The 24753-nt window shown below is 51.4% G+C and overlaps 1 protein-coding gene across 2 annotated transcripts; it reads right to left on the reverse strand.

Moving 5' to 3' along the window:
• Positions 1-502: 502 nt before the first annotated feature.
• Positions 503-24669, reverse strand: EI24 (EI24 autophagy associated transmembrane protein). Of its 2 annotated transcripts, none has more exons than XM_069741529.1 (11): positions 24533-24669; positions 13523-13671; positions 10989-11134; positions 10759-10819; positions 9256-9322; positions 8996-9120; positions 6911-7030; positions 6704-6815; positions 6407-6518; positions 5956-6030; positions 503-1304 (listed from the first exon to the last, which is right to left on the reverse strand). In XM_069741529.1, exons 2-11 carry the CDS (start codon positions 13562-13564, stop codon positions 1160-1162), a joined length of 1005 nt encoding a protein of 334 aa, XP_069597630.1. In that variant the 5' UTR covers positions 13565-13671; positions 24533-24669; the 3' UTR covers positions 503-1159. The 2 variants fall into 2 exon arrangements, with proteins under 2 accessions (XP_069597630.1, XP_069597631.1); XM_069741530.1 differs by having other exon boundaries at positions 24453-24585.
• Positions 24670-24753: the final 84 nt, after the last annotated feature.

The raw sequence follows: 24753 nt of genomic DNA on the forward strand, positions 1-24753 counted from the left end.
GACCACTGATCTGAGTGCAGATCACGGAGCGACTCCTGCTCCGCTCACTTCCCTATGGAGGGACAGGTGACGTCACGTCTACAGGTCTCTGCAGGACACGAGCACAATCACGTCACCTGCTCCTCTCCATACAGAAGTAGTCTGCTGGTCCAGTGGCCAATGGTGCCGGAGCCCAGTGAGCCGCCTGCCGACATCTTCTGACTAGTAGGACAGGCACAATATGATGTGTACACCCTGAGCTGTAGCCTCCAGCACCATTGGTCCCTGGACCGGCATACTGAAAGTATTTTTGCTGAACTCCAGTATCTGCGATCGTCCCATTATCAAAACCCTAAAACAGGAAAATCGATCACCACAGACGCCTGAGGGCTTGTTCCAGGGACCACGCACCCCCCATATGAGGGGCCACGACCATACACCCCCCCTCAAACGTCACCCGTATTCCTGGCTCCCTGCGTAATCCACAGGGAGCGGGCGAGAGATCGGAGCCACGACACCTCAGTCACATAGAAATTGTTCATTTGCTTTTTTTTTTTTTCTTTTTGTAAATCACAAAATGGTCAAATTCAGACAATATTTTTTTTTTGTTCTTTTGTCCGTAGCTCAATTAGACACAAATAATTAACATCAAGATATTAAAAACAGTAATTAACCCCTTCCATCCCTGAGTGATGAAGCGCGAGTGCTTAGTAATTACTGGATACCCAAAACCAAAATAAACATAAAAATAACAATTTAACAATAATATTCACTTTTTCTCCATTAATCCTGCCTGGGCCGGCGCCGCGGACTGAACGTCATTGTGAGTCACAATCTGCGCCATTCTGCAGGTCGTTCATCCGGATTTTGGGAACCGTGTAACACTGTCATGTGGGGGCACCGGCTGGCTCGGACCGCTGTTGGGGGCCATATTGCTTCTTTGCCGTCGGGTTACATCTCGCAGATTTTCTTACAAACCGTATAAAGTGGATGATCCAGATCAGGTCTGCACTCGTTGACGAGCGCACAAGTTTTACAGACGTGCAAAAGTCTCAGGATTGAGGGGAAACGAAAAATCATAAAGTAAGAAAGTGACACCTTGTGCAGAGGAGCCCGGACACTTGTGCCAGTCAGAAAGAGTTAAAAACATGGCGGTCGCCGGGGACGGACGCTTCTCACATCAATGTCCCAATGTGGCCTTGTGTTTGGCAGGAGAGGGGTGAGGACTGGTCGCGGCGCTCAGGCTGGACTGCAGGTACACCGTCTTATGGAAGAGGCGGTTACTGAGGAAGACGACCAGCGAGAAGAGGCGCAGCTGGAAGTGACTGCAAGACAGAAGGACAAGGAACATCAGACCGTCGGCGCACAGCATCACCCCCCGCCGTCTACGCACTGCGCTGCCAGACACGGGGCAGAAACGTACGACAGATAGTGAGGAGCCGACAAAGTGAGACAACTCAATATTTATCTAATTTGTTTGACGGGAATTATGGTCCTTCCAAACCTCAATGCAAAAGATCATCTGTAGGGTGAAGGAATGAAAAAAACAACAACTAATCTCACCGCTCACCTGTCCCACCGCCGCAGGCCGCTCCTCCACCACCTTCACCCTTCCTCATGGCTTCCGGCACTATGTGCGCTAGTGCGGCGCCTGAAGCACTGACTCAGCCCGGAGCAGAGTGACGATGGCGGGAGAGGACATCATGGGTGGTGACGATGGCAGGAGAGGACATCATGGACGGTGACGATGGCGGGAGAGGACATCATGGGCGGTGACTATGGCGGGAGAGGACATCATGGGCGGTGACTATGGCGGGAGAGGACATCATGGGCGGTGACTATGGCGGGAGAGGACATCATGGGCGGTGACTATGGCGGGAGAGGACATCATGGGCGGTGACGATGGCGGGAGAGGACATCATGGACGGTGACGATGGCGGGAGAGGACATCATGGACGGTGACGATGGCGGGAGAGGACATCATGGACGGTGACGATGGCGGGAGAGGACAATGGCGGGAGAGGGCATCATGGGCCGTGACGATGGCGGGAGAGGACATCATGGGCGGTGACTATGGCGGGAGAGGACATCATGGACGGTGACGATGGCGGGAGAGGACAATGGCGGGAGAGGGCATCATGGGCCGTGACGATGGCGGGAGAGGACATCATGGGCGGTGACGATGGCGGGAGAGGACATCATGGGCGGTGACTATGGCGGGAGAGGACATCATGGGCGGTGACGATGGCGGGAGAAGACATCATGGGCGGTGACGATGGCGGGAGAGGACATCATGGGCGGTGACGATGGCGGGAGAGGACACCATGGGCGGTGACTATGGCGGGAGAGGACACCATGGGCGGTGACGATGGCGGGAGAGGACACCATGGGCGGTGACGATGGCGGGAGAGGACATCATGGGCGGTGACTATGGCGGGAGAGGACATCATGGGCGGTGACGATGGCGGGAGAGGACACCATGGGCGGTGACGATGGCGGGAGAGGACACCATGGGCGGTGACGATGGCGGGAGAGGACACCATGTGCGGTGACGATGGCGGGAGAGGACATCATGTGCGGTGGAGCAGAAGCTGGAGGGAGCAAAGCAGAGAACCGGACACGGATGGCGTTGGAGGCAAAAAGTTTGCTAAATTTGCACAAACTGAAGAACCAAAAATTGTCATTCAGGCAAATCCAAATTTTGGAGAAAATTAGAAGCAAATTACATTTGACATTGAACCACTTTGCTAGAATGACAGATGCTGGGCTCACGGCGTCTGTGACCGAACCAGGCTCCATCCTGTGCTGCTCTTAGTTGAGAGGTGGCTGTGCAAGAGAACTCGGTGACTCGTGGATGTCTCAGAGAGAGGCACTCATACGGTGACATGTAATAGTTTGGGCGCCCCTGGCAACAATTACTGTTTTTGTGAACACAAGCAAGTTGAAGATGAAATGATCTCTAAAAAGGGCTAAAGTTACAGATGACATTTCTTTTAGATTTTTTTTGCCTAAAATACATTTTCATCTTTTAGATTTTAAAAATTACAAAATGAAAAGGTTTGGGCACCCTGCATGGTGAGTAGCTAGTAGCACATTCTTTTGCAAGTATCACAGCTTGTAAAAGCTTTTTGTAGCCAGACAAGAGTCTTTCAGTTCTTGTATGAGGGATTTTCCTCCATTCTTCTTTGGAGAATTTCTCCAGTTCTGTGAGATTCCTGGGGCGTCTTCCATCCTCTGCTATTTTGAGGTCTGGCCACAGATTTTCAATGATGATCAGATCAGGGGACTGTGAGGGCCATTGTAAAACCTTCAGCTTGCGCCTTTTGAGGTAGTCTATTGTGGATTGTGACGTGTTTAGGATCATTATCCTTATGTAGAAGCCATCATCTTCCTCTTTTCACCTCCAGCTTTTTTACAGATGCTGTTATGTTTGCATCAAGGATTTGTAGAAATTTAATTGAATCCATTCTTCCTTAAACCCGTGAAATGTTCCCCGTGCCATTGGCTGTAGCACAACCCCAAAACATGATTGATCCACACCCATGCTTAATGGTTGACGAGATGTTCTTTTCCTGAAATTGTGCCCCTTTTCCTGCACACATACCTATGATCGTTGTGGCCACAGAGTTCTATTTTACCCTAATCGGCCTACAGGACTTGTTTCCAAAATGCATCAGGCTTGTTTAGATGTTCTTTTGCATACTTTGGACACTTAGTTTTATGGTGAGGACGCAGGAGAGGTTTTCTTCTGATGAATTCTCCATGACGGACATATTTGTGCCAATGTCTCTGAACAGTAGAACAATGCACCGCCACTCTAGAGTCTGCTAAATCTTTCTGAAGATCTTTTGCAGTCAAGCGGGGTTTCTGATTTGCCCATCAATCCTACTAGCAGCTCTTACTGAAATTTTGCTTGATCTTACAGACCTTATCTTGACCTCTAAATGTTCCTGGTAACTGCCATTTCTTAATTACATTTGAAGCTCAGGAAAGGGCAACTTGAAAATGATTTGCTCTCTTCTTATAACCTTCTCCTGCTTTGTGGGTCTCCTACACTTTCAAAGTGCTCGGCCGCTGTTTAGAAGAACCCATGGCTGCTGTTTTTTTTTTTGGCACAAGGTTAGAGGAGGCCGGTTTTTATGAAGCTGAAAAGTTTTCATCACCTGGCCTTTCCTTATGAAGATGGTGAACAATCCATAACCCTAACAGGCTAATTAAGGTCTGAAACCTTGATCAAACTTATCTGCGCTTAATGCCACTCCTATCTCAGCTAGCTAGAGTGAGGGACCTCCCAGGATCATATGTAGATTGAGTCTGGGTTTGTATCTGAAGAGTAAAGAAAATTTGAAGTCTTTCATGACAGAAGGCACATTACTACCGTTAACTGATTTACAAAATAAATTTCTCACATTATCACTTCAATTTCCTTCACCACAATAGGCTTAAGAACTCCATGAGATCTCATCTCCGAGCTGGAGTTACACATAGAGAGTTAACGACCTTCTAGACTCTAATATCTCAACATAAACCGCCAAGAAGAGTACTGACTAAACTCTATCACGAGATATTGGTCGGCTCGACTCCCGTCAAACGAGCTTTTATTTCCAATTGGGAAAAAGACCTAAGCATTAAACTGCAAGATTGGGAGGTGGAACCAATTTATAAGAACACACATGGCCCATCCGGATGTGTGGGAATTCAAGAGAACTCATAAGATTATCACCAGATGGTACACCACTCCAGTCTCGTCACAACTTTGGTAACATAACTCTCCCTCAACCTGTTGGAGATGCTCTAGGGAAACTGGAACGTTCTTGCACATGTGGGGGTCTGGTGACAAGATCCAATCGTTCTGGAAAAATGTGTTGAAAATTATAACTAAAATTTGCAAGCTCTCAAGCCCTCCTACTCCGACACTTATTCTCTTAAATCGGTCAGGTGATAACTCGCATTCAGGACACAAATCTCCGCTCTTGTTTTTAATAGCTGCAGCCAATCTACTTACCCCTCACACTGGCCGGCCCAGAGTTGTCCGAATCTAATAGACTGGACACAGAGAGTCGACAGATTTACCCCATAGAGGAAATAATAACATTCACACGTTTTTCACAGGAGAAGTTCATGACAACCTGGGCCCTGTGGAAATCCTTCAGAGACCGTGCTGATTATCCAGCTTTACTAAGACGACAGAGTATCCCATAAATCACTTTATAGACAACATTGATGGTCAGATATAGACTCACTGATCGATTCCATGTATAGATCATCGTAACCCGCCGATTCCTTCTCTTTCCTCGTGAAAACAACTCCCCTCTCTCATTTTTTACATCTATATTTCGTACTGTTAAAGGTGGGCAGTTGACCTATTCCAGTTACAGCGTTCTATCAACAATAGTTATGCAAAGACTTGTGGTTATTGGTAGAATACCATATCTTTGTTAGATAATTACAATTGATTATTGGTATTTGATGTTCCTCTGTAACAATGCTACCAAATTTCTCAACAATGCTCAGCACTAACTTGTTCTACACCACCATCTGTTATTTCTTGGTTCTCAGTATGTGTAAAATCAATAAAACGATGTTTAAAACAAAGTTATCTGAGCACACAAATCTCCACGGGTTCCCCCAAACTTTTGAACTTTTTTAAAGTAAAAAAAAAAAAACACAAAAAAAAAAATATATATATATTTTTTGCCTAAAATACAAAGGAAATGTGTCAGCTTTAACTTTAGGCCTTTTACAGATCATTTAATCTTCATCTTTTTTATCTGGTCACAACAACAGTACTCTTGACGAGGGGTGCCCAAACTTTTACCTGCCACTATAGGTGTGGCGCTCAGAGACATCCAAACTTTTCCACTAGTATCAGCAGGTCCTGGTCTGGAGACAGGCCCGCATCCATCATACATTCATAAGCCAAAATGTACAAGGCGGCAACAGTGATTAGTTCTCTAGGGGGCGGCTGATACTTACTACGCCTTGCCGGGGGTCTTTGCTTCATTTGCACTGATGATAAAAAGAGGGAAGAGAATGGAGAACAGGCAGCCACTGCGGAAAACAGAGGAAAAAAAAAAAAAAAATCAGCATCCTGGAGAAATCAGTAATCAATCTGCCAACGCCAAAAATACTAAAAAAATAAAAAAAATAAATCACTAAATACTAACAATGCACCCGTTCATGAACATTACAATACACCAAGGGACAATTTCCAATGCAGATTTCCCCAGAATCTGTTACAAAGCAATGAATATGGTGAAATCTGCTGTGAAAGTTTGCACAAGGATTGTACAAAATCCGCAATATATCCTCGCTGTCGGGGTTGATCCTTAACGTGTGAATACAGTTTCACAATCTCTGTAAATGACTGCACGTCCGTGAACGCAGCCCGATCCCGGCATTATAGCCAGCCAGTGTCCTCCTCTACCTGATGATGTAGGAGGACTGCAGGGCGGTGAGCGAGGCGAGGGGTAAACCAAAGCCAAAGTAATAGGGCCAGTTACGCTCAATGTTCGACAGACGCTGATGCATCTCAATCCCTGGAAGAGAAAGAAAACAAAAGAGGAAAAGAAGACAGAGACAATAAGCAAAGAAACGAGAAAGTGATTGAAAGGGAAAAAGAGAGAAAAAAAGAGGGAAAGAGGCGACCCGGGCAGACAAGCGGTTGTGCCATAGTGCCGGCTCGGAGGGCGATGCCGACATTTGACATTAGACGTCTCGTTACCTTTGTTGAACCATCGGTATTCGAAGCAGTAGAGCGAGTAGAGCAGCGACATGTGCAGCAGACTGATGAGCTGTCCGATCACTTCTATGGGGAAGAGGCTGACAAACATGCCCTGTAGTCAGACAGGAGACGAGGCTCAGCACTGACATCCGCGCACTTACCCTCCCGATGTCCTCGGCCGGCGCTCGTCTGTAGGGAGGACGTTACCTGGATGAGGAACAGCGCCTGCAGCAGGAGGTTGAACAACATGTCAGCGATGATCTTACTGACGCTGGGGAAGGGCTGTGCTTTCCTCCCGGACATCTCAAAAGCCAAATCTGCAATGTCCTGGAAAGAAAACAGAACATTCATTATGACCAAAGTCTGAACGCAGGAAGGTGTCGCGTGTCTGCTCATGGACCAAGTACGTCACGGCCCGAGGACCTTGAGGTCACATTATAAATGGTCCTTCTCTTAGAGGGATAATACTGGAAATGGTCCTCATGTTATCCCCCTCCTCACCACCAGAGAATACAGGTGCCCCCTTATTGTCACATTTAGGGGTGAATATGAGCAGCTGTTCATCTAGTCGCCCCTGCATCTGAGCAGCTCTTCTGAGTCACATGTATTCCAGTGTTTCAGACACAATATTTTATTTATTTTATAGAAAATGTATATTTTCCATTTAAAAGAAAATGGTTTATGACCGGTATGAGTAACACTGCAATACGCGATCTGTCCTCCCATATTCTGCAGATATAGAAGGCAGAGAAAACCAATGCTGTAATATGGGCCAGAACCTGCACCTTCTACCCTCAGAAATGACATGACGGCACCAAGAACAAGGGGTGGAGATCACAGCATGGAGACGTCACTCACTGCACAAGATGACAAAACAACACAATCACTTCAGTCTGGAGTCTGAGCCTCGTGCACCGACACCGACACCTCGGGCACAAATCCCGGCACCTCCGGCCTCGTGCACAAACCCCCGCACCTCCGGCCTCGTGCACAAACCCCGGCACCTCCGGCCTCGTGCACAAACCCCGGCACCTCCGGCCTCGTGCACAAACCCCGGCACCTCCGGCCTCGTGCACAAACCCCGGCACCTCCGGCCTCCTGCACAAACCCCGGCACCTCCGGCCTCGTGCACAAACCCCGGCACCTCCGGCCTCGTGCACAAACCCCGGCACCTCCGGCCTCGTGCACAAACCCCGGCACCTCCGGCCTCGTGCACAAACCCCGGCACCTCCGGCCTCGTGCACAAACCCCGGCACCTCCGGCCTCGTGCACAAACCCCGGCACCTCCGGCCTCCTGCACAAACCCCGGCACCTCCGGCCTCCTGCACAAACCCCGGCACCTCCGGCCTCCTGCACAAACCCCGGCACCTCCGGCCTCCTGCACAAACCCCGGCACCTCCGGCCTCCTGCACAAACCCCGGCACCTCCGGCCTCCTGCACAAACCCCGGCACCTCCGGCCTCCTGCACAAACCCCGGCACCTCCGGCCTCCTGCACAAACCCCGGCACCTCCGGCCTCCTGCACAAACCCCGGCACCTCCGGCCTTCTGCACAAACCCCGGCACCTCCGGCCTCCTGCACAAACCCCGACACCTCCGGCCTCCTGCACAAACCCCGGCACCTCCGGCCTCCTGCACAAACCCCGGCACCTCCGGCCTCCTGCACAAACCCCGGCACCTCCGGCACAAATCCCAGCACCTCCGGCACCGACACAGACACCTCTGACCTCGGCTGCTGTCACTGGGGTTATTAATGGTCGTCTGAGGAAGGTTCTGCCTCTGATTGTACAAATCATCAGGATCCGCTGCCGGCAGCTCCTGTGTAATCACCGACCAATGACGTACCCAATGGAGACAAGAGTGCAGACGCTGCCGGCAGCTCCTGTGTAATCACCGACCAATGATGTCCCCAATTTGTGCCCGATGGAGACAAGTCCGAAAGCGCTGTCCTGTGGCTGCAGGGTCTCCGGACTTGTCTCCATCACGTACATCGGGGACGTCATTGGTCGGTGATTACACAGGATCTTCCGGCAGCAGATCCTGATGATTTGTACATTCAGCAGCAGAACCTTCCTCAGACGACCATTAATAACCCCAGTGACAGCAGCCGAGGTTGGAGGTGAAGAATTTCTGCACGAGGCTCAGACTCCAGATGTTCTAAACATTTTGTTCTGTTATTTTCGGCATTTGTAGATGACGTCTCCACCCGGCGATTTCCATCATTCCACCACTTTTCCTTCTTGGTGCTGCAGTTCCAATGCTGGTGTAAATCTTCTGATTGGAGAACTTCTCACCTGGAACCAGATGGCATTCACCACCTTGCTGAGCACAAACAGAGGAAGGACCCAGAGCGCGCTGAACACAGACATGAGGATAAACTCCAGCCAGGACCACACATCTCCATGGAGGGAAGGGTCACCTGAAAAGAGAGGCGATCAGTGCGGCCCCTCATCTCCCTGCATCAGCAGCGAGGGCAGAGATCGGCTATAATCAGAATCATCATGAAGACTTTCTATCAGAACTGCAGCGTTATTATGTCCCAGAGGACACTCACCGATTATTCTCGCAGTGACGGATTGCAGGAGGGGGATGAACATTCGGTAGAACAAGAAGAGACTGAGCTGCAAGAAAACCACAGACAAAAACATAGCGAGTGACAACGGCGAGCGAAAATTCACCCGACACCCAGAATAAAACATGCAAGTTACGCGTACGGAACGGCTGCTCGTCAGATCTTGTGCGATTTTTATACTAAAATCAAACACTTGGCTGACGGTTTTCCCCCATGTTTTATCATAGACTGTGATCCAATTCTGCATTAACGGTACAAAACATGTGCAAAATGCGCAGGTGTTAAAGGGATTGTCCGGTGTGCTGATAAAAGTCGTTGTGGTGTGCAATGCGCACACTGTCAGGATTCACCCGTTTTGCCAGAGCACAGGCAGTCATGTAACCACAAACATACGACTTACATTAATCCAGGGACCTCGTGTAGGCATGTGAAACATGGAAGTAAATTGCAGATTTGCAGTCGAGTGACGACTCGCTCTCACCGGCAATACCTTCGAATCCTGACAGTGCGCACTGCAAGCTGGCAGGATTCAGTTTTATAACCCCTTTAATGAGTTATTCCTAAAATATAATTTATCCCCGTCCAGCGCTGTACTGAGCAGTCCCATACACAATGAATGGAACGAAGGTTGGGAATGCGCACCTCCACTCCATTCAAAATGGAGCTCTGCAGAGCCTCATCCTCAAAAAAAAAAAAAAAAAAACTGGGTGGTCCCATCCTCAAAAACACTGGGTGGTCCCATCCTCAAAAAACACTGGGTGGTCCCATCCTCAAAAAACACTGGGTGGTCCCATCCTCAAAAAACACTGGGTGGTCCCATCCTCAAAAAACACTGGGTGGTCCCATCCTCAAAAAACACTGGGTGGTCCCATCCTCAAAAAACACTGGGTGGTCCCATCCTCAAAAAACACTGGGTGGTCCCATCCTCAAAAAACACTGGGTGGTCCCATCCTCAAAAAACACTGGGTGGTCCCATCCTCAAAAAACACTGGGTGGTCCCATCCTCAAAAAACACTGGGTGGTCCCATCCTCAAAAAACACTGGGTGGTCCCATCCTCAAAAAACACTGGGTGGTCCCATCCTCAAAAAACACTGGGTGGTCCCATCCTCAAAAAACACTGGGTGGTCCCATCCTCAAAAAACACTGGGTGGTCCCATCCTCAAAAAACACTGGGTGGTCCCATCCTCAAAAAACACTGGGTGGTCCCATCCTCAAAAAACACTGGGTGGTCCCATCCTCAAAAAACACTGGGTGGCCCCATCCTCAAAAAACACTGGGTGGCCCCATCCTCAAAAAACACTGGGTGGCCCCATCCTCAAAAAACACTGGGTGGCCCCATCCTCAAAAAACACTGGGTGGTCCAAGAGGTAATCAACAAGTCATCCCTACAGCAGATATGGGATAACTTGCTTTATTGGGAATAACCCTTTAAGAACGCCGTAACGGGGTGGAAGATTCATTCCCTTTAATAACCAGCTACTTACCCAGAAGACTCCGCCGTTCCAAGCACAACACTGGAATATCCGGGTGACGATGCGAGGCTCACTGTGAACAGAAGAGGAAATCTGAGCGACAACCCAGATCGTCCCATTCCACAGCTCCCAGAGCGGAAGCATCGCCCATCGTTCCCCAGCCGCCTGCCCCGATGAGAGTGATACTTCCACATCAGGACCACAACACAACACCCTGCTGTACCCGGAATAACGCGGCTCACCTCTCCGGCTTTCTCTCTTCGCTTTGGGCTCTGCGTTGAGCCAACGCGCTGCTCGCACGTCTCTTCCGCTGCTCCTCTCGCCTCTGCTGAATCCGGGCATCTAGCTTGGAAATCGTACAAATTCCCCAAATGGAGTCTTTAATACCCTGCGGGACGGAACGACAGTGTCCGATAAATAACTAAAAGATCAATAAAGAGTTCACCTGGAATCAAAGACGAATACAATAAAAGACGACAGAAGAAACGACACCGCTGCAGCCGATCAGAGACTACGTCAGTGTGAAGGAAAAACCATCAAAAGGTGAAAACGAAAACGCGATATAGCAGATTATATATCATGTAACGCCACGGAGCGGCCGATCTGACTGCACCAAGCGGCAATGAGGCTTGTTATCTGCAGCCGGGCTGTGGAGACGGAGACGGTGCCACGGAAATTGAGCAGTCAGAGTCGGAGGTTTGGGTAACCGACTCCACAGCCCTGGTCTGCGGGACGAGATATAGTTTTGAAAGGCACAATTCTATACAGAAACCCAAGCTACATCCTGTATTATACTCCAGAGCTGCACTCACTATTCTGCTGGTGCAGTCACTGTGTACATACATTACTGATCCTGAGTTACATCCTGCATTATACTCCAGAGCTGCACTCACTATTCTGCTGGTGCAGTCACTGTGTACATACATTACATTACTGATCCTGAGTTACATCCTGTATTATACTCCAGAGCTGCACTCACTATTCTGCTGGTGCAGTCACTGTGTACATACATTACATTACTGATCCTGAGTTACATCCTGCATTATACTCCAGAGCTGCACTCACTATTCTGCTGGTGCAGTCACTGTGTACATACATTACATTACTGATCCTGAGTTACATCCTGTATTATACTCCAGAGCTGCACTCACTATTCTGCTGGTGCAGTCACTGTGTACATACATTACTGATCCTGAGTTACATCCTGCATTATACTCCAGAGCTGCACTCACTATTCTGCTGGTGCAGTCACTGTGTACATACATTACATTACTGATCCTGAGTTACATCCTGTATTATCCTCCAGAGCTGCACTCACTATTCTGCTGGTGCAGTCACTGTGTACATACATTACATTACTGATCCTGAGTTACATCCTGTATTACACTCCAGAGCTGCACTCACTATTCTGCTGGTGCAGTCACTGTGTGCATACATTACATTACTGATCCTGAGTTACATCCTGTATTATACCCCAGAGCTGCACTCACTATTCTGCTGCTGCAGTCACTGTGTACATACATTACATTACTGATCCTGAGTTACATCCTGTATTATACTCCAGAGCTGCACTCACTATTCTGCTGGTGCAGTCACTGTGTGCATACATTACATTACTGATCCTGAGTTACATCCTGTATTATACTCCAGAGCTGCACTCACTATTTTGCTGGTGCAGTCACTGTGTACATACATTACTGATCCCGAGTTACATCCTGTATTATACCCCAGAGCTGCACTCACTGTTCTGCTGGTGCAGTCACTGTGTACATACATTACTGATCCTGAGTTACCTCCTGTATTATACCCCAGAGCTGCACTCACTATTCTGCTGGTGCAGTCACTGTGTACATACATTACTGATCCTGAGTTACATCCTGTATTATACTGCAGAGCTGCACTCACTATTCTGCTGGTGCAGTCACTGTGTACATACATTACATTACTGATCCTGAGTTACATCCTGTATTATACCCCAGAGCTGCACTCGCTATTCTGCTGGTGCAGTCACTGTGTACATACATTACATTACTGATCCTGAGTTACCTCCTGTATTATACCCCAGAGCTGCACTCGCTATTCTGCTGGTGCTGTCCCTGTGTACATACATTACATTACTGATCCTGAGTTACATCCTGTATTATACTGCAGAGCTGCACTCACTATTCTGCTGGTGCAGTCACTGTGTACATACATTACATTACTGATCCTGAGTTACATCCTGTATTATACCCCAGAGCTGCACTCGCTATTCTGCTGGTGCAGTCACTGTGTACATACATTACATTACTGATCCTGAGTTACCTCCTGTATTATACCCCAGAGCTGCACTCGCTATTCTGCTGGTGCTGTCCCTGTGTACATACATTACATTACTGATCCTGAGTTACATCCTGTATTATACTGCAGAGCTGCACTCACTATTCTGCTGGTGCAGTCACTGTGTACATACATTACATTACTGATCCTGAGTTACATCCTGTATTATACCCCAGAGCTGCACTCGCTATTCTGCTGGTGCAGTCACTGTGTACATACATTACATTACTGATCCTGAGTTACCTCCTGTATTATACCCCAGAGCTGCACTCGCTATTCTGCTGGTGCTGTCCCTGTGTACATACATTACTAGGGCAGCCCTGTACACAGGCAGTATATTCAGGTCCATCCACCTTGCTGTCATCCCTTAGTCATCTGGGTGATGTGCAGGCTCTTGATGTCGCGCCTTTGTCCGCACTGGTATAACGGCTTCCCCCAGTGACAGCTGTGCACTCACCCGCACAAGGTCTTGGAGGAAACTTTTCAAGCTGTCGGCCATTTTCCTCTTCTTTACCCTATAAGCGTCCTGACCATCAGCTGCACGGAGCGGGGAAGTGTGAGGGGCCAGAACGGGTCATCATGGAGGAAGCGGGCGAACCAGCCGACCTGAAAGTCAGGGACAAGGAGGTTATAGAGAGTGATCACAGGGAGATCAGGAGGAGGTGCAGCTGAGGCACCAGGTTATTATCGCTCATCATACGACACGTCCGTCCTCCAGGAATCCTCATGCTGCAGCCGCAGTCGCTCTATTCCAGGATCTCTGCTTGCTGGGAATTGGTGGAAATATTCCTGCCGACCTCCAGACACTGAAAACCTACAACCACGATCCGAGGCCTGAAAAATGTGCCTCTCCAGGCGTAGAACTACAACTCCCAGCATTCCCTGACACGATGTATGCAGTGTAGATCAGTGATCTCTAAGCTGTGGCTCTCCGGACAGAAAAACTACAACTCCCAGCATCCCCTGACTCCCTGTATACAGTCTAGATCAGTGATCTACAATTGTTGACATCCAGAAATTGTAGCAAAATGAAAACTCCCATCATCTGGGCTGTATACAGGGTGTCGGGGCATGCTGGGGGTTGTAGTTTGGAGATCACTGATCTGGGCTGTATACAGGGTGTCGGGGAATGCTGGGGGTTGTAGTTTGGAGATCACTGATCTGGGCTGTATGCAGGGTGTCGGGGCATGCTGGGGGTTGTAGTTTGGAGATCACTGATCTGGGCTGTATACAGGGTGTCGGGGCATGCTGGGGGTTGTAGTTTGGTGATCACTGATCTGGGCTGTATACAGGGTGTCGGGGCATGCTGGGGGTTGTAGTTTGGTGATCACTGATCTGGGCTGTATACAGGGTGTCGGGGCATGCTGGGGGTTGTAGTCTGGAGATCACTGATCTGAGCTGTATACAGGGTGTCGGGGCATGCTGGGGGTTGTAGTTTGGAGATCACTGATCTTGGCTGTATACAGGGTGTCGGGGCATGCTGGGGGTTGTAGTTTGGTGATCACTGATCTGGGCTGTATACAGGGTGTCGGGGCATGCTGGGGGTTGTAGTTTGGTGATCACTGATCTGGGCTGTATACAGGGTGTCGGGGCATGCTGGGGGTTGTAGTTTGGTGATCACTGATCTGGGCTGTATACAGGGTGTCGGGGCATGCTGGGGGTTGTAGTTTGGTGATCACTGATCTGGGCTGTATACAGGGTGTCGGGGCATGCTGGGGGTTGTAGTTTGGTGATCACTGATCTGGGCTGTATACAGGGTGTCGGGGCATGCTGGGAGTTGTAGTTTGGTGATCACTGATCTGGGCTGTATACAGGGTGTCGGGGCATGCTGGGGGTTGTAGTTTGGTGATCACTGATCTGTATACAGGGTGTCGGGGCATGCTGGGGGTTGTAGTTTGGAGATCACTGATCTGGGCTGTATACAGGGTGTCGGGGCATGCTGGGGGTTGTAGTTTGGTGATCACTGATCTGGGCTGTATACAGGGTGTCGGGGCATGCTGGGGGTTGTAGTTTGGTGATCACTGATCTGGGCTGTATACAGGGTGTCGGGGCATGCTGGGGGTTGTAGTTTGGTGATCACTGATCTGGGCTGTATACAGGGTGTCGGGGCATGCTGGGGGTTGTAGTTTGGTGATCACTGATCTGGGCTGTATACAGGGTGTCGGGGCATGCTGGGGGTTGTAGTTTGGAGATCACTGATCTGGGCTGTATACAGGGTGTCGGGGCATGCTGGGGGTTGTAGTTTGGTGATCACTGATCTGGGCTGTATACAGGGTGTCGGGGCATGCTGGGGGTTGTAGTTTGGTGATCACTGATCTGAGCTGTATACAGGGTGTCGGGGCATGCTGGGGGTTGTAGTTTGGTGATCACTGATCTGAGCTGTATACAGGGTGTCGGGGCATGCTGGGGGTTGTAGTCTGGAGATCACTGATCTGGGCTGTATACAGGGTGTCGGGGCATGCTGGGGGTTGTAGTCTGGAGATCACTGATCTGGGCTGTATACAGGGTGTCGGGGCATGCTGGGGGTTGTAGTTTGGTGATCACTGATCTGGGCTGTATACAGGGTGTCGGGGCATGCTGGGGGTTGTAGCTTGGTGATCACTGATCTGGGCTGTATACAGGGTGTCGGGGCATGCTGGGGGTTGTAGTTTGGTGATCACTGATCTGGGCTGTATACAGGGTGTCGGGGCATGCTGGGGGTTGTAGCTTGGTGATCACTGATCTGGGCTGTATACAGGGTGTCGGGGCATGCTGGGGGTTGTAGTTTGGAGATCACTGATCTGAGCTGTATACAGGGTGTCGGGGCATGCTGGGGGTTGTAGTTTGGTGATCACTGATCTGGGCTGTATACAGGGTGTCGGGGCATGCTGGGGGTTGTAGTTTGGAGATCACTGATCTGGGCTGTATACAGGGTATCGGGGCATGCTGGGGGTTGTAGTTTGGAGATCACTGATCTGGGCTGTATACAGGGTGTCGGGGCATGCTGGGGGTTGTAGTTTGGTGATCACTGATCTGAGCTGTATACAGGGTGTCGGGGCATGCTGGGGGTTGTAGTTTGGTGATCACTGATCTGAGCTGTATACAGGGTGTCGGGGCATGCTGGGGGTTGTAGTCTGGAGATCACTGATCTGGGCTGTATACAGGGTGTCGGGGCATGCTGGGGGTTGTAGTTTGGTGATCACTGATCTGAGCTGTATACAGGGTGTCGGGGCATGCTGGGGGTTGTAGTTTGGTGATCACTGATCTGGGCTGTATACAGGGTGTCGGGGCATGCTGGGGGTTGTAGTTTGGAGATCACTGATCTGGGCTGTATACAGGGTGTCGGGGCATGCTGGGGGTTGTAGTTTGGAGATCACTGATCTGGGCTGTATACAGGGTGTCGGGGCATGCTGGGGGTTGTAGTTTGGAGATCACTGATCTGGGCTGTATACAGGGTGTCGGGGCATGCTGGGGGTTGTAGTTTGGAGATCACTGATCTGGGCTGTATACAGGGTGTCGGGGCATGCTGGGGGTTGTAGTTTGGTGATCACTGATCTGGGCTGTATACAGGGTGTCGGGGCATGCTGGGGGTTGTAGTCTGGAGATCACTGATCTGGGCTGTATACAGGGTGTCGGGGCATGCTGGGGGTTGTAGTTTGGAGATCACTGATCGGGGCTGTATACAGGGTGTCGGGGCATGCTGGGGGTTGTAGTTTGGTGATCACTGATCTGGGCTGTATGCAGGGTGTCGGGGCATGCTGGGGGTTGTAGTTTGGTGATCACTGATCTGGGCTGTATACAGGGTGTCGGGGCATGCTGGGGGTTGTAGTTTGGAGATCACTGATCTGAGCTGTATACAGGGTGTCGGGGCATGCTGGGGGTTGTAGTTTGGTGATCACTGATCTGGGCTGTATGCAGGGTGTCGGGGCATGCTGGGGGTTGTAGTTTGGAGATCACTGATCTGAGCTGTATACAGGGTGTCGGGGCATGCTGGGGGTTGTAGTTTGGTGATCACTGATCTGGGCTGTATACAGGGTGTCGGGGCATGCTGGGGGTTGTAGTTTGGAGATCACTGATCTGGGCTGTATACAGGGTGTCGGGGCATGCTGGGGGTTGTAGTCTGGAGATCACTGATCGCGGCTGTATACAGGGTGTCGGGGCATGCTGGGGGTTGTAGTTTGGAGATCACTGATCTGGGCTGTATACAGGGTGTCGGGGCATGCTGGGGGTTGTAGTTTGGTGATCACTGATCTGAGCTGTATACAGGGTGTCGGGGCATGCTGGGGGTTGTAGTTTGGTGATCACTGATCTGTATACAGGGTGTCGGGGCATGCTGGGGGTTGTAGTTTGGTGATCACTGATCTGGGCTGTATACAGGGTGTCGGGGCATGCTGGGGGTTGTAGTCTGGAGATCACTGATCTGGGCTGTATACAGGGTGTCGGGGCATGCTGGGGGTTGTAGTCTGGAGATCACTGATCTGAGCTGTATACAGGGTGTCGGGGCATGCTGGGGGTTGTAGTCTGGAGATCACTGATCTGGGCTGTATACAGGGTGTCGGGGCATGCTGGGGGTTGTAGTCTGGAGATCACTGATCTGAGCTGTATACAGGGTGTCGGGGCATGCTGGGGGTTGTAGTTTGGTGATCACTGATCTGAGCTGTATACAGGGTGTCGGGGCATGCTGGGGGTTGTAGTTTGGTGATCACTGATCTGGGCTGTATACAGGGTGTCGGGGCATGCTGGGGGTTGTAGTTTGGTGATCACTGATCTGAGATATATACAGGGTGTCGGGGCATGCTGGGAGTTGTAGTTTGGTGATCACTGATCTGGGCTGTATACAGGGTGTCGGGGCATGCTGGGGGTTGTAGTTTGGTGATCACTGATCTGTATACAGGGTGTCGGGGCATGCTGGGGGTTGTAGTTTGGAGATCACTGATCTGGGCTGTATACAGGGTGTCGGGGCATGCTGGGGGTTGTAGTTTGGTGATCACTGATCTGGGCTGTATACAGGGTGTCGGGGCATGCTGGGGGTTGTAGTTTGGAGATCACTGATCTGAGCTGTATACAGGGTGTCGGGGCATGCTGGGGGTTGTAGTTTGGAGATCACTGATCTGGGCTGTATACAGGGTGTCGGGGCATGCTGGGGGTTGTAGTTTGGTGATCACTGATCTGGGCTGTATACAGGGTGTCGGGGCATGCTGGGGGTTGTAGCTTGGTGATCACTGATCTGGGCTGTATACAGGGTGTCGGGGCATGCTGGGAGTTGTAGTTTGGTGATCACTGATCTGGGCTGTATACAGGGTGTCGGGGCATGCTGGGGGTTGTAGTTTGGTGATCACTGATCGGGGCTGTATACAGGGTGTCGGGGCATGCTGGGGGTTGTAGTTTGGAGATCACTGATCTGAGCTGTATACAGGGTGTCGGGGCATGCTGGGGGTTGTAGTTTGGAGATCACTGATCTGGGCTGTATACAGGGTGTCGGGGCATGCTGGGGGTTGTAGTCTGGAGATCACTGATCGCGGCTGTATACAGGGTGTCGGGGCATGCTGGGGGTTGTAGTTTGGAGATCACTGATCTGGGCTGTATACAGGGTGTCGGGGCATGCTGGGGGTTGTAGTTTGGTGATCACTGATCTGAGCTGTATACAGGGTGTCGGGGCATGCTGGGGGTTGTAGTTTGGTGATCACTGATCTGGGCTGTATACAGGGTGTCGGGGCATGCTGGGGGTTGTAGTTTGGTGATCACTGATCTGAGCTGTATACAGGGTGTCGGGGCATGCTGGGGGTTGTAGTTTGGTGATCACTGATCTGGGCTGTATACAGGGTGTCGGGGCATGCTGGGGGTTGTAGTTTGGAGATCACTGATCTGGGCTGTATACAGGGTGTCGGGGCATGCTGGGGGTTGTAGTTTGGAGATCACTGATCTGAGCTGTATACAGGGTGTCGGGGCATGCTGGGGGTTGTAGTTTGGAGATCACTGATCTGGGCTGTATACAGGGTGTCGGGGCATGCTGGGGGTTGTAGTTTGGTGATCACTGATCTGAGCTGTATACAGGGTGTCGGGGCATGCTGGGGGTTGTAGTTTGGAGATCACTGATCTGGGCTGTATACAGGGTGTCGGGGCATGCTGGGGGTTGTAGTTTGGTGATCACTGATCTGGGCTGTATACAGGGTGTCGGGGCATGCTGGGGGTTGTAGTTTGGTGATCACTGATCTGGGCTGTATACAGGGTGTCGGGGCATGCTGGGGGTTGTAGTTTGGTGATCACTGATCTGAGCTGTATACAGGGTGTCGGGGCATGCTGGGGGTTGTAGTTTGGAGATCACTGATCTGGGCTGTATACAGGGTGTCGGGGCATGCTGGGGGTTGTAGTTTGGTGATCACTGATCTGGGCTGTATACAGGGTGTCGGGGCATGCTGGGGGTTGTAGTTTGGTGATCACTGATCTGGGCTGTATACAGGGTGTCGGGGCATGCTGGGGGTTGTAGTTTGGTGATCACTGATCTGAGCTGTATACAGGGTGTCGGGGCATGCTGGGGGTTGTAGTTTGGAGATCACTGATCTGGGCTGTATACAGGGTGTCGGGGCATGCTGGGGGTTGTAGTTTGGTGATCACTGATCTGGGCTGTATACAGGGTGTCGGGGCATGCTGGGGGTTGTAGTTTGGAGATCACTGATCTGGGCTGTATACAGGGTGTCGGGGCATGCTGGGGGTTGTAGTTTGGTGATCACTGATCTGAGCTGTATACAGGGTGTCGGGGCATGCTGGGGGTTGTAGTTTGGAGATCACTGATCTGGGCTGTATACAGGGTGTCGGGGCATGCTGGGGGTTGTAGTCTGGAGATCACTGATCTGGACTGTATACAGGGTGTCGGGGCATGCTGGGGGTTGTAGTTTGGTGATCACTGATCTGGGCTGTATACAGGGTGTCGGGGCATGCTGGGGGTTGTAGTTTGGTGATCACTGATCTGGGCTGTATACAGGGTGTCGGGGCATGCTGGGGGTTGTAGTTTGGTGATCACTGATCTGAGCTGTATACAGGGTGTCGGGGCATGCTGGGGGTTGTAGTTTGGTGATCACTGATCTGTATACAGGGTGTCGGGGCATGCTGGGGGTTGTAGTCTGGAGATCACTGATCTGGGCTGTATACAGGGTGTCGGGGCATGCTGGGGGTTGTAGTTTGGTGATCACTGATCTGAGCTGTATACAGGGTGTCGGGGCATGCTGGGGGTTATAGTTTGGTGATCACTGATCTGTATACAGGGTGTCGGGGCATGCTGGGGGTTGTAGTTTGGTGATCACTGATCTGAGCTGTATGCAGGGTGTCGGGGCATGCTGGGGGTTGTAGTCTGGAGATCACTGATCTGGGCTGTATACAGGGTGTCGGGGCATGCTGGGGGTTGTAGTCTGGAGATCACTGATCTGAGCTGTATACAGGGTGTCGGGGCATGCTGGGGGTTGTAGTTTGGTGATCACTGATCTGAGCTGTATACAGGGTGTCGGGGCATGCTGGGGGTTGTAGTTTGGTGATCACTGATCTGGGCTGTATACAGGGTGTCGGGGCATGCTGGGGGTTGTAGTTTGGTGATCACTGATCTGAGATATATACAGGGTGTCGGGGCATGCTGGGAGTTGTAGTTTGGTGATCACTGATCTGGGCTGTATACAGGGTGTCGGGGCATGCTGGGGGTTGTAGTCTGGAGATCACTGATCTGGGCTGTATACAGGGTGTCGGGGCATGCTGGGGGTTGTAGTTTGGAGATCACTGATCTGAGCTGTATACAGGGTGTCGGGGCATGCTGGGGGTTGTAGTTTGGAGATCACTGATCTGGGCTGTATACAGGGTGTCGGGGCATGCTGGGGGTTGTAGTTTGGTGATCACTGATCTGGGCTGTATACAGGGTGTCGGGGCATGCTGGGGGTTGTAGTCTGGAGATCACTGATCTGGGCTGTATACAGGGTGTCGGGGCATGCTGGGGGTTGTAGTTTGGTGATCACTGATCTGGGCTGTATACAGGGTGTCGGGGCATGCTGGGAGTTGTAGTTTGGTGATCACTGATCTGGGCTGTATACAGGGTGTCGGGGCATGCTGGGGGTTGTAGTTTGGAGATCACTGATCTGAGCTGTATACAGGGTGTCGGGGCATGCTGGGGGTTGTAGTTTGGTGATCACTGATCTGGGCTGTATACAGGGTGTCGGGGCATGCTGGGGGTTGTAGTTTGGAGATCACTGATCTGGGCTGTATACAGGGTGTCGGGGCATGCTGGGGGTTGTAGTCTGGAGATCACTGATCGCGGCTGTATACAGGGTGTCGGGGCATGCTGGGGGTTGTAGTTTGGTGATCACTGATCTGAGCTGTATGCAGGGTGTCGGGGCATGCTGGGGGTTGTAGTTTGGAGATCACTGATCTGGGCTGTATACAGGGTGTCGGGGCATGCTGGGGGTTGTAGTTTGGTGATCACTGATCTGAGCTGTATGCAGGGTGTCGGGGCATGCTGGGGGTTGTAGTTTGGAGATCACTGATCTGGGCTGTATACAGGGTGTCGGAGCATGCTGGGGGTTGTAGTCTGGAGATCACTGATCTGAGCTGTATACAGGGTGTCGGGGCATGCTGGGGGTTGTAGTTTGGTGATCACTGATCTGTATACAGGGTGTCGGGGCATGCTGGGGGTTGTAGTTTGGCGATCACTGATCTGAGCTGTATACAGGGTGTCGGGGCATGCTGGGGGTTGTAGTTTGGTGATCACTGATCTGAGATATATACAGGGTGTCGGGGCATGCTGGGGGTTGTAGTTTGGAGATCACTGATCTGAGCTGTATACAGGGTGTCGGGGCATGCTGGGGGTTGTAGTTTGGTGATCACTGATCTGAGCTGTATACAGGGTGTCGGGGCATGCTGGGGGTTGTAGTTTGGTGATCACTGATCTGTATACAGGGTGTCGGGGCATGCTGGGGGTTGTAGTCTGGAGATCACTGATCTGGGCTGTATACAGGGTGTCGGGGCATGCTGGGGGTTGTAGTTTGGTGATCACTGATCTGTATACAGGGTGTCGGGGCATGCTGGGGGTTGTAGTTTGGAGATCACTGATCTGGGCTGTATACAGGGTGTCGGGGCATGCTGGGGGTTGTAGTTTGGTGATCACTGATCTGAGATATATACAGGGTGTCGGGGCATGCTGGGGGTTGTAGTTTGGTGATCACTGATCTGAGCTGTATACAGGGTGTCGGGGCATGCTGGGGGTTGTAGTTTGGTGATCACTGATCTGGGCTGTATACAGGGTGTCGGGGCATGCTGGGGGTTGTAGTTTGGTGATCACTGATCTGGGCTGTATACAGGGTGTCGGGGCATGCTGGGGGTTGTAGTTTGGTGATCACTGATCTGGGCTGTATACAGGGTGTCGGGGCATGCTGGGGGTTGTAGTTTGGTGATCACTGATCTGAGCTGTATGCAGGGTGTCGGGGCATGCTGGGGGTTGTAGTTTGGTGATCACTGATCTGGGCTGTATACAGGGTGTCGGGGCATGCTGGGGGTTGTAGTTTGGTGATCACTGATCTGGGCTGTATACAGGGTGTCGTGGCATGCTGGGGGTTGTAGTTTGGTGATCACTGATCTGGGCTGTATACAGGGTGTCGGGGCATGCTGGGGGTTGTAGTTTGGAGATCACTGATCTGAGCTGTATACAGGGTGTCGGGGCATGCTGGGGGTTGTAGTTTGGTGATCAATAATCTGGGCTGTATACAGGGTGTCGGGGCATGCTGGGGGTTGTAGTTTGGTGATCACTGATCTGGGCTGTATACAGGGTGTCGGGGCATGCTGGGGGTTGTAGTTTGGAGATCACTGATCTTGGCTGTATACAGGGTGTCGGGGCATGCTGGGGGTTGTAGTTTGGTGATCACTGATCTGGGCTGTATACAGGGTGTCGGGGCATGCTGGGGGTTGTAGTTTGGAGATCACTGATCTGGGCTGTATACAGGGTGTCGGGGCATGCTGGGGGTTGTAGTTTGGAGATCACTGATCTGGGCTGTATACAGGGTGTCGGGGCATGCTGGGGGTTGTAGTTTGGTGATCACTGATCTGGGCTGTATACAGGGTGTCGGGGCATGCTGGGGGTTGTAGTTTGGAGATCACTGATCTGGGCTGTATACAGGGTGTCGGGGCATGCTGGGGGTTGTAGTTTGGAGATCACTGATCTGGGCTGTATACAGGGTGTCGGGGCATGCTGGGGGTTGTAGTTTGGTGATCACTGATCTGGGCTGTATACAGGGTGTCGGGGCATGCTGGGGGTTGTAGTTTGGAGATCACTGATCTGGGCTGTATACAGGGTGTCGGGGCATGCTGGGGGTTGTAGTTTGGTGATCACTGATCTGGGCTGTATACAGGGTGTCGGGGCATGCTGGGGGTTGTAGTTTGGAGATCACTGATCTGGGCTGTATACAGGGTGTCGGGGCATGCTGGGGGTTGTAGTCTGGAGATCACTGATCGGGGCTGTATACAGGGTGTCGGGGCTGTATACAGGGTGTCGGGGCATGCTGGGGGTTGTAGTTTGGAGATCACTGATCTGGGCTGTATACAGGGTGTCGGGGCATGCTGGGGGTTGTAGTTTGGTGATCACTGATCTGGGCTGTATACAGGGTGTCGGGCATGCTGGGGGTTGTAGTTTGGAGATCACTGATCTGGGCTGTATACAGGGTGTCGGGGCATGCTGGGGGTTGTAGTTTGGTGATCACTGATCTGGGCTGTATACAGGGTGTCGGGGCATGCTGGGGGTTGTAGTTTGGTGATCACTGATCTGGGCTGTATACAGGGTGTCGGGGCATGCTGGGGGTTGTAGTTTGGTGATCACTGATCTGGGCTGTATACAGGGTGTCGGGGCATGCTGGGGGTTGTAGTTTGGAGATCACTGATCTGGGCTGTATACAGGGTGTCGGGGCATGCTGGGGGTTATAGTTTGGAGATCACTGATCTGGGCTGTATACAGGGTGTCGGGGCATGCTGGGGGTTGTAGTTCTGCTATATTTGCTTGCCGCTCACTGATCTGGGCTGTTTGAGGCCTGAGGATGATCCGTTACAATGTATTAGTGCAGGTAAAGTGTCAGACCGGATACAACTGTAACAAACCCTCAGCTGTGACAACTCATAGGTCAGGACAGGATTGAGGTGATCCTATCGGTGAGTGAGAACTGATACTGGGGGTCGGACGAGGTCTCCATCTATGTTGTGTCGGACAAATCCTATATATATATATATATATATATATATATCCCCATGGCGACCAGCTTGTTGGCAACCGTAACCCATGGCGATGACCAGATAAGCAACAGGCGACCGGCGGAGCATATAATGTACAGAGAGTAAAGCCCCGGGACCCCCGAATACGTCCACACAACATGTCAGCCCCACAGTCACACTGGGCTATCAACCATCCCGGCAGCGCCCGGCACCGGCCGCCATTACAGCAGAACACACGATCATCACCGCGGCCGCTCACCTACTGCTGGACTCTCCCTCCACAGCTGGACCACAACACTCGGGCCGGCCTGCACTGCGCATGTCCAGCGGCCGCGCTGCCTGCTGGGAAATGAAGTCCTGGTAACAACAACTGACTTCTGCGGGGCGCGCTGCATGCCGGGATGTGGTGGTGTCTACACCCCCGCCCGCTGCATGCTGGGACATAGAATCGCGCTGTAGGAGATTTCGCGCGGGATTTTT

Source organism: Ranitomeya imitator, chromosome 10, assembly GCF_032444005.1.
Source record: "Ranitomeya imitator isolate aRanImi1 chromosome 10, aRanImi1.pri, whole genome shotgun sequence".
NCBI classification, from domain to species: Eukaryota; Metazoa; Chordata; class Amphibia; order Anura; family Dendrobatidae; genus Ranitomeya; species Ranitomeya imitator.